The sequence below is a fragment of the Aquarana catesbeiana genome, linkage group LG02, assembly GCF_042186555.1.
Source record: "Aquarana catesbeiana isolate 2022-GZ linkage group LG02, ASM4218655v1, whole genome shotgun sequence".
In the NCBI taxonomy this organism is placed as follows: Eukaryota; Metazoa; Chordata; class Amphibia; order Anura; family Ranidae; genus Aquarana; species Aquarana catesbeiana.
Genome location: NC_133325.1, coordinates 592,262,519 through 592,282,775, shown reverse-complemented (window position 1 = coordinate 592,282,775; position 20,257 = coordinate 592,262,519). Strand labels below are relative to the sequence as shown.

Sequence of the window (20,257 nt, the reverse complement as noted above, 5' to 3'; positions counted from 1 at the left end):
GGCACCCAGCCAATGACGTGGCGCTAGCTTTACAGCTCTTATGTAGCTGAGGGTGGGGCCACCGGTCACTTGACCCCCCCATCCCCCTCTGACAAGGGGAAATGCCAGGGTTTCCCAGTGACGTGTACGGGTGACCCCGCCCCCTCTGATGCAACGGGAATCCTGCTTTGCATCAGAGGGGGCGGAGTCACACATACAATGTTTGAGTCTAACTCATGTTCGAGTCGAACAGATAGCCCATCCCTACTGTCAACCAGTGCTGCCCATCAGTGCCTACCACTGCCACCTATCAGTACCCACCAGGGCCACCTATCAGTGCCCACCAGTGCCGCATATCAGTGCCACCTATCGGTGCCAATAAGTGCCACCTCATCAGTACCCATCAGTGCAGTCTATCAATCAGTGCCCATCAGTAAGCGCTGCGTAAACTGTCGGCGCAATATAAATCCTGTATAATAATAATCAGTGCAGCCTCATCAGCGCACATCAGTGAAGGAGAAAAATTACTAATTTACTAAATTTACTGACAGAAAATAAGAAAAACTTTTTGTTTGTAAAAAATAAAAATTCCAGCAGTGATTAAATTCCGCCAAAAGAAAGTTCTATTTGTGTGAATAAAAAGATAGAAAAAAAAATTTGGGTACAATGTTGCATAACTGCGCAATTGTCATTAAAAATGCGACAGCGCTAAAAGCTAAAAAATGGCCTGGTCAGGAAGGGGGTGAAAGTGCCCTGTATTGAAGTGGTTAATGTAATACTTGGCAAAGGATTTATGACAAATGACATAATTACATAGTTAGTCTGGTTGAAAAAAGTACATCCAGTTCAACCCACAGAGGAAAAAAACACAAATAGAAATCTTCCATGTGCACAATCTTATACCCACAGTTGATCTAGGGCAGTTTTTCTCATCCTTTTTTCAGCCAAGGCACCCTTTAAAATTATGTACAGTCTCGATGCACCCTATTCTAAAATGTAAAAAAAAACTATTCTAATAGTTTTACATAATGCATCAACATCCATGCGTAGGACACCCAACAATAGAGGTGATTTATTCTTCTAAAGCAAATACTGCACACTAGTACCAACTAGTATTCCAATGTTTCTTCTCTCCCTCAGTTTCTTTCCATCACTCAGCTGATGTGACCCCAGTGTTGATGGAGAGGGGTAGGGGAAAGTCAAACAAGAATGCTGTGTAAGTGATCAACACCACTCGTTTAGGATGCCGGTGGCTGGAAGGTTGAAATGGTGCACAATAAAAACCTGTGGCTTTGTGTAACTAAAAGGCAGATGAGATCCACCTGCTGTCTTGTATACATTTTTGGGCAATTTTTAGGCATTTTGCCAATGCATTCCTGAAGAAACCGCAAGGCACACCAGGGTGCTGGGCACCCTGGTCGAAAAAGGCTGATCTAGTGAAAGGCAATTGGTCACAGCAATCACATGATACCAGGGTCAGCCCAGTACTACGATGTGTGTTCTGTGACAGATAGCGCCACTATGCGGCCACTAGGGCATACACAAGGCGTGCAACTGGGAGGATGTCATATAACGTCCACCCGAGATAACAGTGCTTCTGCCCAGACATAGTATTATAATGGACTGGTTAAGGTGGTTAAGGTGGGTTCAGGCAAAGTGTTAACTCTATCTATTTTCAGTGTGTATTGATTGTGCTAAGGTTTATATGTGTCTGTGGGACTCTTGCTTGTGGCACAGCAATCAAAGAATATTTTATAGGTACAAGGAAGCCTTGGTTTTGTTTAACTATACTCCTTAGGCCCCTTCCACAGTTAACAGTTTGGCGACATTTACTTTTTGCAGCAGTGTGCTATGCCCATCGCAGGTCACTACCTCCCTGAAGCGTCCCTCATTCTTAAGTTCTAAATTTGGGAGGCATGAATGTGGAATCCTCCTACTCCTACTATACACATTTGGATAATGTTTCACTTGCCAAAGGATTTGTTTTGCTGCCCACCCAGTCCTGATATTTACACAACTCTGCCACATAGCACAGACTTGTCTGTCAGGGAATGAGACCTGTTGCCGTTAAGTTACACTTAGGCCCCTTTCACACGGACGGATAGAATTGTGCTTTCAGCTTCGGATTTTCTAGTTTTCTACCGCAGCTAAAAGCACACAATGCTTTCCTATGGCCCCATCCACACACTGAGTTTAGCTGCGATTTAGTTACATGCGATTTGGTGAGGATAGAAAAAATAGAATTGCTGTGTCCAGGAACGATTTAGTGCAGCTATATGCACATAACCGCAGGTAATCTCAGTCTTTTGTGTCAACTGCGGATAGCAGCATGAGAAAAAAAAAAAGAACAACAGGAAGCACATCATAATCAGTAGGTATACTTGGGAAATGACACAGGAAGTTCAGAGGGATAGAGGAGAGAGGAGAAGGTAGTATGGCGGCATGAGATATCTCCCATGAGGCCATTATAGCACTGGTGTATGCCAGACCGGTGTTATGGGACTCAGAATGCCCAGGATATGCCGACCGAGTGTTGAAGAGATCAAAATGGGAGGAAGTATACAGATTTGTCACACCGAACTGGGACGATATGTCTGCAACTGAACAGGATAAATGAGGTGAGTGCAACGTTTGTTGTGTCTATGTAGCAGGTTACACATGCATCATAGCTGTTTCCCATACCAACCAAACTTTAACCACAAGCTGAAGATTTACCCCCTAAATGACTAGGCCATTTTGTGGCGATACAGCACTGCATCACTGACAATTGTGCAATGCTACAAACCAAAATTGTTCGTTTTTTTTTTCTACACAAATACAGTGTCTTTGGGAAAGGTTTGTTATTATTATTATACGGGATTTATATAGCGCCAACACAGTTTACGCAGCGCTTTACAATATAAAAGGGAGACAATACAGTTATAATACAATAAAATACAAGAGGATTAAGAGGGGCCCTGCTCAGAAGAGCTTACAATCTTATAGCATTTGTATTTTTTTTGTCTGTACTAGTAAGGTGATCCGCGGAAAAAAAAATTTGCGGGAGAGACAGCGACATTTTGGCAGACAGATTGGACACTTTTGACCTTTTTTTTTATGGGACCAGTGACAGTAGCAGTCACAGTTAAAAAATAGCCACTGATTACTGTATTCATGTCACTGGCAGTGAAAGGGGTCAATACTAATGGGAAATCAAATGGTTGGTGTCTCCCCTAGAAGTGTTACTTGGGTGGGGGGTGAGAGCAGATCTCTCTCAACTTCTGTTCCTAACATGCGTTATGTTTGATATATAACAAATTTATACAATGAAATATATATTGCAGGAAAGGAGGTTTATACATGATGGAGGTCCCTACGCGACTGGTACAAGAAGGAACTAAATGAAGAGAGGTCTGCAGATAGAAGCACCCACAACTCGTCGTAGGCCTAACCCCCATGTACAGGATTTGTCACTTTTGAGGCACACCTCCGAGATGCGCTCGTAAGTGTATGTATATATATATATATATATATATATATATATATATATATATATATATAATATTTTGAAAGGCTGCATTTGTGGGAGGAGTCCAGGGCTATATAGCCCTCCTTCACAGCCGGGTTCAGCGTTTCAGCGTCGGCTCAACTTCCGGGTTGCCGACGTCATTTCCGGTGGATTCACTCATCTCCGTGCACCGCAGCACCTTGTAGAGTCATCCAGTCATGTGGGCGGAAGGTAGGTGAGGGGGGTGCCCCTCTTCGATGGCTCGGAGGGGTGTCAGGGCATGTGACTTATACGCTTGCCTAGATCAGGCGGCCGAGGAAGGGGGAGGGGCGGCCAGTCACTTTATGCTCAGTGGGCATGGATGCATAGTTTGACTGCCGGGGGGTGCGGGAGGGGGTTGCAGGCTGGCCAGGTTTTCTCATCAAGGTGCAAAGGCTCAGCGGGCTGGGTCATCCTGGACAGCTGCAGTCCTGGAGGGGGGGCACATCTGAGTGGCCCCCAGGTATGCTGGGGGATGGGGGGACCCTTCTCTATGTGGTCTGGTCACTGGAGGTTCGGACGAGGCTTGGGGGAGGGGGTGATCACAGCAGGAATCGCTCCCTGTATTTGGCCTGCATTCTGTGTGTGGGTCTGCAGGCATGGGCAGGCTCTGCGCAGGGGGTCTAGTACAGCGCCACTCCTTCTGGTGGGCTATGTACTGCGGGGGGGGGGGTTGCCACGGCATGTCTGGGGTGTCCTTGCTGACATGGCATTTCTCATGTTTATTTTTCAGGTTCTGTTCCTGTACAGTGTTTGTTCACAGGGATCATTGTGTTGCTCAGGAAGCATCAGGTGTGTTCAGGTTTTGGAAAAAAAAAAAAAAAGAGAAAGTCCAAGGAGGGTTGGAGCAGTAGGTTTGTCAGGGGTTGTTGTTGGACACATTTCTTTTGCTGGGTAAGTGTTTTAGTTTGGTTTTCCTGTCTGTCAATTTCCGTTTAGGTGCATCACCTCGCGGGTGATTCGTTCATGTTGACCCAGCTTTTACGCCAAAAGCAACAGGTGTGTGTTTGTCATTCTGGGTCACGAAGGGTTACAGTCAGTTCACAAATCAGGATCTATCACGACTTTAGATCCTTACGGACCAGAATTCACTTGTAAGTGTCAATACAGGTTCTCGACCGACATTTATACGTCATACGTTGCACTTTCACTTCCTATTCTCATTTTTGTACCGACCACGCTCTGTGGGTACTTGTAGCCCTGAGTGTTCGTTTTCAATTGCCTGTCTTGGCGCTACAGGTTGCTCGGGCTCACTCAGTACACACACGTAGGGTGGTTGCGCATTAAGTTTCATTCACGTGCTGTTTGGCACATTACTGCACCCACGTTTCTCAAGTCTGATCATTTAGGGGGAGGGGTGGGGGGAGGGTTGGATGGGCGGTACGTATTTTTCTCAAATGTTTCTTGTTTTTCATCTTAGATTCAACCATGTCACACGTGTCAGAAAGCGATGAGTTCGCCTTGATTCCTCCATCCCTTACTGGGGGTTCGGAGCAGGGCAGCACCCCGTCACTAAGAAGTTGGACTGTGCCCAGGCTCATGGCAGAACTTCGTCGTAAGGTCATTTCTTTTCCAGCTACGGCCAGGAAGGCGGAACTTTTTAGGTTATTGTTCCCCAATCTGGTGCAGCCACTCCCTTCTACCAGTTTAAGTCAGGTGTCGGTGCACAATTCGCTCACGCAGATCCATGCATTGCTAAATACACTTTCCACATCCATGTCTCAGATGCAGGACAGAATGGAGGTGGTGGAAGCACATGCGGCTAGAACCTAGGTGTCACCTGTACCCCCAGCTCTAGTTCTTCCCAGTGTTCCTGCAGGTTATGTTGCTGTTTCCTTGCCGGTGGCAACTCCATCACCTTTAGCAACTTTCCCATCTGTTTCGCCATCTCATTTCATTCCTGCCAACCTTAAGAAAGACATATTGGAAGGGAAGGACGTTAATTTGGCTTCCCTGCTGATAGCTTCACAAGATATCACGGAAAACAAGTCCTATGCTTGCGGTGATGTGTCGGTTGTCTTAAAAACCAAAGATCCCAGGCTCAACCACAAGCTTAGTGTGGCGGAATTCGTGCTATCATTTGTGCGGTCAGTCCGGATAGGAGGGTGGAGTTAGATTTGTGTCTTCACAAGGTGGTGGCTCTAGCGCACAAGTACAGAGGGTGTAGTTTTTACGACTATCACCACTCTTTCTTGGCCAAAGCGGTGGCCACTTGGGCTCAGTTCCAGGTGGTCATGTGTTGGAGCAACATCGACATGGAACTTTTCTGTAGGCACTTTGCCAGCCAGAAGTCTCCGGTATGCAGCACCTGCCAGTCCTCTGCACATACTTCCGCTTGGTGTGCAGTTTTTGAGGCCCCAGGTCCGCCAGGGGTTAGCAAGCAGGGGCCGGTGTGTCCTCCACAGGACCGTCCGGACAGGTGGACAAGTTGGGTAGGACCATCCATTTCTTAGGCAAATCGCAGGTATGCAACAATTTTAATCATTCCGGCTGCAATTACAACCAGTGTAGGCTCCTGCACGTGTGTTCTAATTGCTTTCGGCACATCCCAAGTCTTCCTGTTTGGTCAAACCCTTCAGTTCGGCATGACTAAGCTGAGTCGAGGTTTCCACTTTAGGGGCTTATCTAGAGGGTCACCATCCTCTGGTGTCGGGCAATTCCTGTTAGATGGGTTCACGTTTGGGTTCCACACAGGGTCAATCACTTTGCCTACTGAGACCTTTCAATGTAGCAATCTTTTGTCCGCAGACCACCATGCTTCGCTAGTAGACGATCTGTTGGCTATAGAGGTGGATAAAGGGTTTGTGATTGGGCCTTTCAAGTCTTCACCTTTCAGTATGTGGAGGGTCAGTCCAATTGGGGTTGTGTGTGGAAAATTTTCTAATAAACATCGTCTTATTTATGATTTGTCTGCACCTCATTTTTCGCACGTTCCGAGTCTCAATTCACTGATCCCCTCTGAGGAATTTTCGTTGAAATTTTCTTCTGTGGATTCAGCCATTCAGCTCATTCTTCAGTTGGGTAAGGGGGCTTGGTTGTCAAAAGCTGACATTGCTGATGCCTTCAAGCTTCTGCCTATTAGTACTGTGCTTTGGCAATGGCACGGCATCATGTGGCGGGGCCATTACTATTTTGCTACCAAATTAACTTTTGGGTCAAAGAATAGTCCCTGTTTGTTCGACATTTTCTCCCAGGCTCTACATTGGATCTTGGGTCACTGCAAAGGTTGTCTTGGTGTGGTACACTACCTTGGTGATTTTTTGCTCGTCGAGGACCCTGGCCGGCCACCCAGGGATTTGCAGTGTCTCACGGATCTGTTTGCGGAATTGAATGTGCCACTGGCAATTCACAAGGTGGAAGGTCCTGCCAATATCATTAAATTTTGAGGTATCATGTTGGATTCCGATCGCATGATTGCTAGTCTGCCCAAAGAGAAGTTGGACAGAATTCGGCAGACCATACACGCATTCGTCCGGTCTCCAGTCTGCTCAAAGCAGGAGTTGCAGTCACTCTTGGGCATGCTAAATCATGCAATGAGGATCATTTCGCAAGGTAGGGCTTTTGTCTCTAGGTTGCTGGCCCTTTTGCCCCTTTTTCAGGAGGGTGTTGCTGGTGCCAGCTTGCTAGCGGACGCACGCGCTGATCTGGTCATGTGAGACCAGTTTCTGTGGGACTGGAATGGCATTTCTTTGCTCATTCCCCAGCCTTCCAGCACATCGCCCAGGGTTTTCACTGATGCAGCTGCATCAGGGGGGTTCGCCGCCATGTGTGGGGTTGAATGGCTGGCTAGCCGTTGGCCCCAGGAAGTTTTCCTTTTACCTAAATTTACACAGACTTCAGCGTTATTTGAAATCTACCCGATTGTGGTGGCAGCTGTCACTTGGGGGCCAGGCTGGGCAGGTAGTTCAGTGATTTTCTTCACGGACAATCTGGCTACCGCCAACATTATCAACAAAGGCAGGTCAGGGTCCCTGGTTATCATGTCTTTCTTGCGCAGGTTGACTTGGTTAGGTTTGACCTACAGGTTCCATTTCCAGGGGGAATTCATCAGTGGGGATTTCAATAGGGCGGCTGATGCATTGTCTCGTTTTAAATTTGATAAATTTTTCTTGCAGCACCCAGAAGCAGAGAGGGTGGGCAAACTGGTTCCTCCATTTTCCCTGCTCACCATGGACTGAAAAGGTTCTGGACACAGGCGATCGGTTTGGCCAACGCATCTTTATCCAGCAACACTTTCAAAACGTACTCCATGGGTTGGATGAAATTTCAAAAATTTTTGGAGCTTCATCCTTCTAGCTGTCCGTGGGACATCAAATCTGTAATGGCATTTGCGGCCTATTGCCACAGTGTGTTGGCTATGTCCGCTAGTACCATCAAGTTGTATCTGGCAGGCGTACAGCATTTCAAGACCCTTCAAGACCCTTCTAGTCCATCTATCTTTGCTGCTCACCCTCTCAAGGCCTTGTTGAGGGGTATTCTGAAATCACAGGGTCAAGTGCAGGTTTCCAGACTGCCTATCACTGGTCAGATGGTAAGGGATATTTCGGACTTACTGTCATCATCCCCTTTTGGTATAGGTCCCAGTCTGGTGCTTAAGGCTGCTGTGTACTTAAGTTTCTTTGGGTTACTCAGACCAGGGGAGGTTTCACGGGTCAAACTTCAGGCACCTTTCCTGTCCAAGGGCAGTCTCAGTAGGTATCCGGACCATTTCGCCCTGCAGCTTAACAACAATAAAACCAGACAGGTGGGTCAAGGTCATGTGGTCAAGTTTTACGGCACCAATAGCAGATGGTGTCCGTTCAAGGTTCTGGACTCACTTTCCAGATTTCTGGCTACTTCCTCACCGGGCAGCCCATTGTTGCCATTTCCCTTAGATCCTCTAACTTCCAAACAGTTCATGGCACATGTTAGGATCCTGATCGCTAAATTAGGCTTAAATCTAACACTATTTACCGGCCACTCTTTCAGGATCGGGGCGGCATCTGCCACTTCCAAACAGGGGGTAGCTCCTTTCATCATCAAGCACATGGGGAGATGGAGATCCTCCTGTTTTAGCAGGTACATTCCTGAACCACATACGGAGGTCATTAGGGCATTTGCCTCTTTGTTGGATTGATCTTTTGTTATCTCATTTTCATTAAACTCTCTATGCTTCACACCTACTCATGTGTCTTTTGCCCTCTTTTCAGGTATACCGACCAATCAGACCAAGGCACACCGCAGGTCTTGGTAAATCACTATTGTCGGTACAGGAGGACTCTGACTACAAATATATATATATATATATATATATATATATATAATATATATGTATATGTAGCGCTAGATTTTCAATTTACCGCTTATAGGTGAATCTAGTGGGTTATCTGTTCATACATAGTCAGATTTGCCTCTGTTCCAGCTTGGCTGAGTTGCATGTAGTTTCGCACTGCGTTGTTGTCACCATGGGTCGTGTTGGAAAGGCAACACGCTGAAGTGTATGAGTGCTCCTCTGTCCTCGGTGGAGGTGGTCCTCCGAGTTGTATTCTGGGAGAGGGTATTTATGGGACAGACGCCATGTTTTAGGGTTTCATTTTCGTTCCACCTGCTGGCCCTCCTGGCCGACAGGTATGTGCTAGGAGTACTACCTCGTGGTCCTCCGTCCAGGAGGCCCACGTCGCTGCAGCGTGTGGGCAAGCCCAGAAGCCTGTCTGGGGCCTACCACAGTGGCAGAGGAATGGTCCTGAGCTGTCTGTCCTATGGGAAGAAGCTGGACAACTGAGAAGATCCCAGGGGAGGACCCGTCATGGAAGGATCATGCAGAGTGCTGGTCTGGAGAGGGGCCTGGTGACTCGGTTGGAGGACGCATCCTAAAATAATCTTACCGCATAGTACTGCCGTGTCGGCTTAAAGGTTCTAGTGCTGTGTTTGCTATTCATCATAAACCATTACATCCCGTGGCAGAGGATCGTAATGGTTTTGTTCCAATCAAGTCTGTGGCAGAGACTTTTGTTCGTGCTGCGTACTGGCTGCTAGGTTAGGGAGAGAAACCTATCCAGGCGGGCAAAGATTCAACTATAAAGAGAGAGTACATTCATCTGCAAGCTCTCAATTCCTAATACTACACCAAGAAAAGGTATTTGAACTTCCCTGCAACTCTCCTTCTACCGCTTTTCTACTACTTCCTTCAGTTTATGTTTATTAAAGCATTGGAAAAGATACTCAAGTGTCCGGTGCCTCCATTGTCTGGTATTAAACTCAACGGACCCTAGACCTGGTTTTGGTGAAATAGAGGTAACGAAGGTGACGGTAACAGCACGCTTTAAACCAGCAGCTCCACCATGAGTTAGTGCTATATAATATATATATATATATATATATATATATATATATATATATATATTTATATTTTAACTTTATTTATTTTACTTTGTGGGCGGTATAGCCGCACGGTCCCATTGATTTCAATGGGCTGGAGAGGTGAAGGAGCGGTATACACACCGCTCCTTCACCACTCCAAAGATGCTGCTAGCAGGATTTTTGTTTGCGTCTTGCCAGCACAGCGCTCCAGTGTGAAAGGTGTCTAAACCCCTTTTTTTTTAATGTTCCCCCAGCTCCAGATAGAGGTCTATTCTGTAGTATACACATGACAGTATTCTGTAAACACTAAAACCATGGTATTTTTTTTTAATCTTGTAATGTTGTTATTCTTACCTAGAACTGTCTCAAGTGTTCCTGCAAGAGCAAGGCATGCAAGTTCATCACCAGAAAATGATGACGCTGACCCAAGTCAAGAAACCAATTCAGAGACAGTTTCATCCCAAGATTATCAACCAGTCAATCAAGAACCTGCGGTATGTATTTTCAAAACGTCACAACCTCCATCCACAAAAAAACTATTACTTACATATTACAATGGCAGCTGGTGTTGGTACAACAGCTTCTTTTTTTGGGCAAAGTACCACATCAGTACTTCTGGCTTTGGAGGTCTTGCTGCTAATACAGTGACATCGTTTTTTGGGGGCAAAAACATGTGCCTCTGTCTGATCTATTCAAAACAGGTGCTGCAAGCTCTGACACGACTTCAATATTTGGACAAGCATCCGGTTTATCAGTATGCTGTCCACCAAGTGTGACCTCAACATCAGAAGCATATTCTATATGTTCTATCTATTTGCAGGCAAATCTTAATAGGAGAGTCCGGTCTACTTCCACCACTCGTTGAACATCAGCAAGAGCCCCTTTTGAGGAATATTTTGATCGTATAATTAAAGAAATGAGAAACCAATCACAAAACCCTGCCACAAAATATGGTGAATTCCTCAACATCTCAGACCCTGATGTGATCTTTTTGAGAATGTTACTGTGTGTAGTCAGGGAGATTCCTCCTGATAAGCGTACTGAAGTCAGGGCATACATGCCTATCTTACGTATATAGTTTCTGCTTGCAAAGAGCAATGCCCATATCCAAGATTTCAGTCATGGGGTCTGAGTTTTAATACACCTAGTGGCTCTTTGAATAAACCAATGCCAAGTCATCAGTACCATGAGGCCAAACCTGTCATGAACCCATACGCAGGACCGCCACCAACGTATATGCCTTTCCCATCTCATCCTGGTTTTCAAAGAATGCATGTGCAGCCACACCCAGTCAGTTCACCCTCATCTACCCAATCTGGATCAAATATAGATGTTGGCAGTGAACCAAGCCATTCTTCCCTGCATTCCGCTTACCCAGTGTATGAAAACTTGTAGTTTTGTTATTTTAATGACTGTTTTATTTTTCAGTTTTTGTTAATGCAATGTTATTTATACCTTTACACCAGGGGTCATCAAACTATGGCCCTCCAGTTGTTCAGCAACTACAATTTCCATCATGCCTAGTCATGTCTGTGAATCTCAGAGTTTTACAATGCCTCATGGGATGTGTAGTTTCGCAACAGCTGGAGGGCCGTAGTTTGAAGATCCCTGCTTTACACGAACTAATGTTTACAACCCCTTTAAGTTAAGGAGACCAAGGTTAGGTTCCTGACACTTTTTCGGTGGGGTCATCTCTCAGGAGAATGTTGGACACACTCTGAAGCACTTGATTATACCTTTACACCAAGCAGTGTTGCCAACCTACCAGAATAAAATTCACTGACACAACACCCACATTTTACTGGCAAAACCACATTTTTACTGGCATTTCCAAAACGTACAAAAATTACATTTTTTAGTGCAAATTTTAGTATTTATGCTACACATAAATACAACAAACAACCAATGTAATATAGAGGAGATTTCAAGATAAAATATTCTTTTATTTTTGAATTAGTAAGAGCGTTAGAGCGGGTTAATATAACCCATATTTTTGGCACCTGTAGTGGGTATAGAAAAGAATCACCACCCCTTAAAAAAAAAAAAGCCTGAAATGAAGACCGATGCAGTTTTAGCCAGCTGCATTTACTCAGTGCAACTTAACATCCAAGTGAAAAATAAAAAAAAAATCCCACTTACATCAGCATTCAATCCATCCTTGCATGAAAGTACTCACATCATTGTCCCTGTGTGCGTCCTCCTTACATTAGAGTCCCCACTCATCCTTTACATTAAAGTTTCCTCTTACATCAAGTCTTCCCCCCATACCATCCCCTCTTACATTGGCTGTCAGTGGGAAAACCCCAGTAACATCCCTACATTGGCTGTCAGTGGGAAAACCCCAGTTACATTCCTACATTGGCTGTCAGTGGGAAAACCCCAGTAACATCCCCTTACATTGGCTGTCAGTGGGAAAATCCCAGTAACATTCCCTTAAATTGGCTGTCAGTGGGAAAACCCCAGTAACATCCCCTTACATTGGCTGTCAGTGGGAAAACCCCAGTAACATCCCCTTACATTGGCTGTCAGTGGGAAAACCCCAGTAACATCCCCTTACATTGGCTGTCAGTGGGAAAACCCCAGTAACATCCCCTTACATTGGCTGTCAGTGGGAAAACCCCAGTAACATCCCCTTATATTGCAAACAAGAGAAAACGGGAAAGGGGGTTTAAGGTAAGCACCCCAGGGACTTTTAAGGTGCTTAGAAATACTAGACAAAAAGGTAGAGAAGCATGTACGCAATAATTCTAAAAAAATTTAATTTTATTGAAAATCAACTCTAAAAATATGTGTCCCTAAAGAGAGAGAGACTCCATCATAAAAAGATAATACATCGATCACAGTAGTTAAACCCATTCATGGGCACATAGAAATAGAGCCACTTAATTCTGTAACAATCTGCCGCTCGACATGTTTCGCTCTAATACGAGCTTCTTCAGGAGTTTATGGCAAAGATTGTAGTGGGCTCTAGACAATGAATAAAAAAGACATATATGAGATATTAGGTTAAATCAGTTAACAATAAGAAAAGCTAACACCAGTAAGGTTTAGCAAAGTAATATATAGAAATGAATATACACTTTTAATCATACCTGTATGGGGCAATATTGAATATATTACAAAATGTATATGCAAGAGAGATAAGGTATTGATATTCGTAGTTTTACTAGGCTGTCGTTTTCAGGCAATACATTGAAATTTGGATAAAATAGCTTGCTGCAGTACTTTCAATATAGAGGCTCTCATAATATGGATTCTCTGTCTTGATATGGCCACAGAGGGATATAAAGTTTTGTATATCCTTAAATGATAAAGTTTATCAAGAATTAATGAAGGGATAGAACAGGGGGCCCCCCTTAGCGTTAAAGTTTTAAAGGAAAAACGTTTTTACCTTGAATAGAATCAATAATTATTTACTCGAAATGCAAAAACACCTCCTAGCACACAATGAAGGCAATGGCCATAGTGGATAAAAACATTATAGAGGAGCCCTGGTCAGGAATTGAGGAATAGGGCAGGGATGGAAATTCCCATGCAGCAGATTCTACAATAGAGACAATGAAAACATTGTAGATTGTAGATTGTAGATTTAAGAAATGGCCAACTATTGTGGAAATGCCTTTGAAAGCCTCATGGATCATATTCACAAATAGCAGAATGCCTCTAGCGGTGGCTTGTCTATGGAACGTTTTTTCTCGAGACTGCAACGCATGCTCGTGAAAAAATCAAGACCTTTTTGGAAATACACAGAAGAAAATATTTCCCCGTGGGGTTTGAGAATTCAAATTTTTCCAACTATTACCCAGATGGAATCAGAATTCAAACTTAAATGGGAGGACAACCTGCAGAGATGCTCCATGAAAATGATGGAGCTTCTCTGTAAACACTATACCATTGAACTCTCCCAACTTGATAAAGAAATCGAAAAATTATGTCAGGACAACCAATTGATCACCACTGATGGGCTTTTCCCTATACGTGAAAACGATCTCAAATCAAATTTAGAGATTTACGTCGCAGAAATTCTAAAAACAAAAGAAAAGAAATATATTAGAGATAAATTGGCATATGACAATAAACAGGCCTACAATTGGGCCCACAACAATTATAAAAGGAAAAAACGGAATAATCCAACACGCCAGTTTAGACAAGGAACTAGTGAACCTAATGATTCCGATTCATCTGTCTCTTCTGTTTCTTCATTACAGGCACAAGAATTTACGCGATTCACTAAATCTCAGGGTTCTTCAAATCCCAAACACTTGAAAGGAAATGCACTCGCAGGCACAGTCAGGCGCACTCCCAACACTAAGGCACCTATGGTCACCCGAGCTGGTGCGGTAAAAAATTCACTCATGAATGCACCGGGACACTCCGAACCGATCACTAATATTTGTGCAACTAACAGCGCACTACCACTGACCTCTACACAGGTAAGCAACACTAATGCTATCTCTTCACAGCTGGATTTTTGTTCAGCTCCGATTTTTTTCACAAGCAATATCGGAGTCCAAAAAAGTTATAAGTCCAGACCTGGGGAATCCCAAACCTCCGAAAGCCAATTCGAGGTGATCAATTTGTCTTCCTACCCCCATTCGGTGGAACAGATCTCTGTATTGAATTTGGGCTTAACCTTTTGTCCCATGCATAAGGTGGACCAATTCGAATTGATAAAAGACCTTAACTTATTTTCCAGAAAACTTATGTTCAAAACCCTGTATGACAAACCAGCCACCTCCATTCAGGACTCCACTCTGGATAATCCCTTATGGAAGGGCATGTCTATTAATGATATCAAAGCCATGGAGGACCTGATGGAGCTGTGGGAGGAGGGAGGCCTTGATGAAACAGACCTGTTCGAGGCTCATGGCTCTTGGCCCCTCTCCTCCCCCACCCCCATCAGGTCGTCCTCCCATTGTCTCCAAACCTCAGAACTACAAACCTAAATCTCAGAGGTTCCCTACTCTACAGGGGAATCCTAATGTTTGGGCATTTACAAGCCAAGTGACCAAAGAAATTATTGAGACGAAGTGGAGAAATACATCAGAGTCAAATTTGACTCACCCCCCAACTGGCTGCCCTAAAATCGCTACAACTCAATAAAAACATCACGATTAAGCCTTCGGACAAAGGTGGGAACTTGGTGGTGATGGACAACAGCCAGTACGAAACCATGGTGCTGGCGTTGGTCCAAAATCGTGAATGGTGCCGCAAGGTATCATCCAATCACCTTGCCCTAACAACTAATCATTACCAGCATCTAATTGGCTCAGCTTATCGCAAAGGCCTTATAAATAAATCTACCTGGGAATTTTTGAATGTTTCCTCCCCACGAACACCAACTTTGTATGCACTCCCCAAGATTCACAAAAACCCCTTGAAACCCCCGGGCTGGCCTATCGTCTCGGGCAACGGTAGTCTTACAACAAGAGTCAACAATGGTGTTCAACTTATTACTAGCTTTTCCAGCCAACACCTGCAAATACGTGAAATTCTAAAGAAATATTGGTACTTGTTGATGGGGGATGAAAGGGTTGCTAAGCATTTGAAACCTCATCCGGAGATTACCTTCAGGCGCTCTCGTTCCCTGAGGGACTCTCTGGTACATAGCCACTTTGAAAGCCATACGAAAGTTGCTAGCGAGACTAATAAAGGTAGTAGACCTTGTCATCACTGCAACTTCTGTAGATTTATTTTGGCGGCACGAAGTATACTGCCTTTTTAGACCTAATTTTGAAGTAATGTGCCAATCAGTAAGCATTGTATACATCATGCAATGTGAATGTCAAATGTTTTACATTGGCAAGACCAAGCGACCTTTCTTCTGCTGGATAAGGGATCATGTTTCCTTGATACAAAAAAAGAGAATGGAAACTCCCATCAGCCGCCATGTTGGCCTACAACATAATTTTGACAGTAGCTGTCTGCATTTCTTTGCCCTTGAACACATCCCCCCTGGTGACAGGGGATGAGACTATGATAAATTACTCTTTCAGAAGGAGGCTCGTTGGATCCATGAATTGTCAGCTTTGAAATATCCGGGCATGAATGATGCATTCAGCTTCAAACCATTTTTGTAAACTTATTACTATCATCACTATTTTTTATCAGTGTTTTCTTTTTCTTAATTTTATGCTACTCTGCTTTTCTCTTTTTTTCTTTTCTCTGTTCTTTTCTTTTCTGCACACGCTTCTTGCTTCTTCTGAATATTTATACCTACGGCCAAAAAATTTTTTTTCAGGTTTATTTGTATGTATATTATGGTTTCCTATGCAATAACCCCCTACTGGGTTCATATTATTACCTTACAGGCTGTCCTTACCTCAATAATTTAGTTCATTTTTCAATAATACTTTATTATAAATGTGGTTTCTCATGTATGGTTATTTCTGTCTATCCAGGTCCACATGGACGCCCGGGGCACCTAGTTTGACGAGTGAACAATCAATCGCTCCTCTATTGGGAGCACTAGAGATGTCAGTCCCTTTTGCAGCATATATGGGAGCAATACCTTAATTTGAAATTTTCTTATCATGCTGCGCCCATTCTTTAACAACAGTTGTTCGGTTATTGAGCCCTTTTGTTCTTTTTCTTTTTCTCTAATATAAATATTTTTTATTATATACTTGTGCTCTATCAATTTATATTCCATCTAGTGATTCACACTGAGGCCGCTATGTCTGTCATGCATTTGCCCTCTTCAAAGATGGCGTCGCTGGCTTTTTAGGCTCTATTACATTTATATTGATCCGTGCATGCGCACTACCGATCGCGCACGCAGCGAGCGTCGGTTTATCACGCCGCTGCGTTCTTCCCTTCTGTTGTAGCCTGGCATTCTCAATTGACGTCCGCATCCTGGCGGGATGGAGGGATTATAAAGGCGGTTAGACACCGCACATCTTCTGTCTCAGGCATCACACCACAGGGAGTGTGTGGATCGCTCCTTAGCCCGCCTATCTTCTCAAGTAAGTGTCTCATGTGTTGCCAGGTCAAACTGTGACTTGAGCTTCTCCTAACAAGTCTCTCTAATTCGTACTATGTTTTCATTGTCTCTATTGTAGAATCTGCTGCATGGGAATTTCCATTCCTGCCCTATTCCTCAATTCCTGACCAGGGCTCCTCTATAATGTTTTGATCCACTATGGTCATTGCCTTCATTGTGTGCTAGGAGGTGTTTTTGCGCTTCGAGTAAATAATTATTGATTCTATTCAAGATAAAAACTTTTTTCCTTTAAAACTTTAACACTAAGGGGGGCCCCTTGTTCTATCCCTTCATTAATTCTTGATAAACTTTATAATTTAAGGATATACAAAACTTTATATCCCTCCGTGGCCATATCAAGACAGAGAATCCATATTATGAGAGCCTCTATATTGAAAGTACTGCAGCAAGCTATTTTATCCTAATTTCAGTGTATTGCCTGAAAACGACAGCCTGGTAAGACTATGAATATCAATACTTTATTTCTCTTGCATATACATTTTGTAATATATTCAATATTGCCCCATGCATGTATGATTAAAAGTGTATATTCATGTCTATATATTACTTTGCTAAACCTTACTGGTGTTAGCTTTTCTTATTGTTAACTGATTTAACCTAATATCTCATATATGTCTTTTTTATTCATTGTCTAGAGCCCACTACAATCTTTGCCATAAACTCCTGAAGAAGCTCATATTAGAGCGAAACATGTCGAGCGGCAGATTGTTACGGAATTAAGTGGCTCTGTTTCTATGTGCCCATGAATGGGTTTAACTACTGTGATCAATGTATTATCTTTTTATGATGGAGTCTCTCTCTCTTTAGGGACACATGTTTTTAGAGTTAATTTTCAATAAAATTACATTTTTTAGAATTATTGCGTACATTCTTCTCTAACTTTTTTGTCTAGTGTTTCTAAGCACCTTAAAAATCCCTGGGGTGTTTACCGTAGCCTCCCTGGCGGTTTTCCCGAGTGTGGCTCGGGGTTAAAATTCAGTACCATTAGCGGTAACCCCGAGCCACACTCGGGATCGCATTGCAGGATCCTGGGGCGGCGTTACTTACCTTGTCCCCGGGATCCTGCAATGTCCCCCGCAGTGTCCGAGGGCTCCGTCCTCCTCCGAAGCCTCTCCGTGCCAGGCTCCGTTCCCTGCGAGCGGCGCGACGCACGGGGGCGGAGCCTGGCGGCAAATTAAAAAAAATGTCAAAATCATAACACATACAGTACTGTAATCTTACAGATTACAGTACTGTATGAAATGATTTCACATCCCTTTTGTCCCCAGTGCTCTGGCCCATGCCCTGCATGCAGTTTTACATGATATACACTGTTCTTTCTGCCTGGAAACTGGAGATTGTCCATAGCAACCAAAAAGTGTCCCTTTACGTCAAAAGTGGCTTTAGACCAGCTAGAAAACAGCGATAGTAAATTAGAACACTTACAGAATTGAGCGATAGTGAATTGTGGGGAAATTTATTTTATTACTATTTTTTTAAATTTATTTTAATTATTTATTTTTATTTATTATATTATAATTTATGTTTTTGTGTTTCAAACTTTATCATACCCGGGATATCTACTAGACTCTGGTTTGGACAGATTTAAGTGTGTTATTGTTAAGATTTACAGACCTACAATATAAAACGCCAAATTTCCATGCAAAATAATTGTACCGCTTTCAGCACCTAAAATCCGAAATAATCATACCGCCAGGGAGGTTAAACCCCCTTTCCCATTTTCTCTTGTTTGCATATTTACTATGGGATGTGGTGCTTTGTGCTGACTATTTCTGCCCTTACGAATATCCCCTTACATTGGCTGTCAGTGGGAAAACCCCAGTAACATCCCCTTACATTGGCTGTCAGTGGGAAAACCCCAGTAACATCCCCTTACATTGGCTGTCAGTGTTAAAACCCCAGTACCATCCCCCTTACACTGGTTGAACTTGTCAATGGGGAGCCCCATAAACATCCTTACATTGGTTGTCAGTGGGGAGCCCCTCTTAGAACATGTCAGCCAAAAACACCAACATGTCACACAAAAAAAAATCAAACAGAACAGTTAAAAAAGGAACCACCCCTTTGTCAGTATTTTGTTGAAACACCTTTTTTTATTTAATTTCAGCCTTTGGTCTGTTAGGATATGTCTCTACTAACATTGCACATTTTAGACTCCGACAAGGGTATTTGTGATAGTTTCCAACTCACCGATTCAGTTTTTGCTTTATTTTCGGACATGTTGGTGTTATATCCTTCACTTGGATGCTATGAGTAAATACAGCTGGATAAAATGAAAACTGACTGTCTTCATTTCAGACTAAGCAACAAAATGTGAATTTAAAGAGAGTTGATTATTTTCAATACACCATATGGTCACACAAAATTTTGAACATTCACCTCTATTCATGTTCTGGAATCAAGTTCTCTTTTGGTGACAGAAGTAAATAGGACAAAAATAGAGAATAACTCCCCCTAAGGCTGGATTCACACCTATGCATTTTTAGTGCATTTTGCATTTTGCAGATTTGCACTACAGTCCATTTACCATGGTTTCCTATGGAACACATTCTGTAGTGCAAATCTGCAAAATGCACTAAAAATGCACAATCCAGCCTAACACTCACAGACAGCAATAAAAACAAACAGTCTTTTCAACATAACTGGCAAAATAGAAATGCATTTTTACAAAAGTGAGAAAGAATTTACTTCAACCTTGCAGCAGTGGACAATGGAACAGGCGTCCCCATGTGAAGGTTTGGCTTCACCTCCAGTTCCACTGACAACTGCTATTTAGTAAATATGTAATTTTGTCCCTTTGACAACAATACAAGTGTAAACTTTCTTAACAGTGACGAACAGCTTCCAAAAGCTGAAGCAAAATTACTTTTTTTGGTAAAGACACATTTAGCAGCTTTTGTGGAGACAGTTATCCACCATCATTTTCACAACAGTAATCCATGTGAGAAAATAATCTAAATGTAACAGAACAGAATATTCCTGTCTAAAATGTGGTGTACAATTACATCAGAAAGGAATCAAATTTTTCTGTAGTCATTCCTCTTCCTCCACCACCAGATCATATTTGTCCTTGCCAGCAGCAGAAGACACACACAGTTGCTTATGTTTACGTTTTGATAAAGTTTCAACCTTGTGGTCATACATTGTGACGTCAACCTTTTCAATCATGTGCTGAGTAATCTTTCCTGGGCCACTCTTTACTGACAGCAGTCCTTCCAACATTGGAGTGGAAAGTTTATTCCTATGATCAGTTTTTATTAACTTTACAGAAGAGAACACACGTTCTACCTCAGCTGTCCCATGGGGAAGGGAAAGTATATTTTTTGCAAATTTAACCAGATGTGGGAATTTAGGTATTTTCAGATTGTCTGTATCGATAGTGCAGCTTTGTCCTACCATGTGCCAAAAAG

At 43.2% G+C, this 20,257-nt stretch overlaps 1 protein-coding gene across 1 annotated transcript; it reads left to right on the top strand.

Annotated features, from left to right (window-relative positions):
* Nucleotides 1–2,150: 2,150 nt before the first annotated feature.
* LOC141130032 (uncharacterized) lies at nucleotides 2,151–17,645 on the top strand. Its single transcript, XM_073618018.1, has 4 exons — nucleotides 2,151–2,597; nucleotides 3,303–3,460; nucleotides 10,203–10,338; nucleotides 14,053–17,645. The coding sequence occupies exons 2-4, from the start codon at nucleotides 3,360–3,362 to the stop codon at nucleotides 14,788–14,790; spliced, it is 975 nt and encodes a 324-aa protein (XP_073474119.1). The 5' UTR covers nucleotides 2,151–2,597; nucleotides 3,303–3,359; the 3' UTR covers nucleotides 14,791–17,645.
* Nucleotides 17,646–20,257: the final 2,612 nt, after the last annotated feature.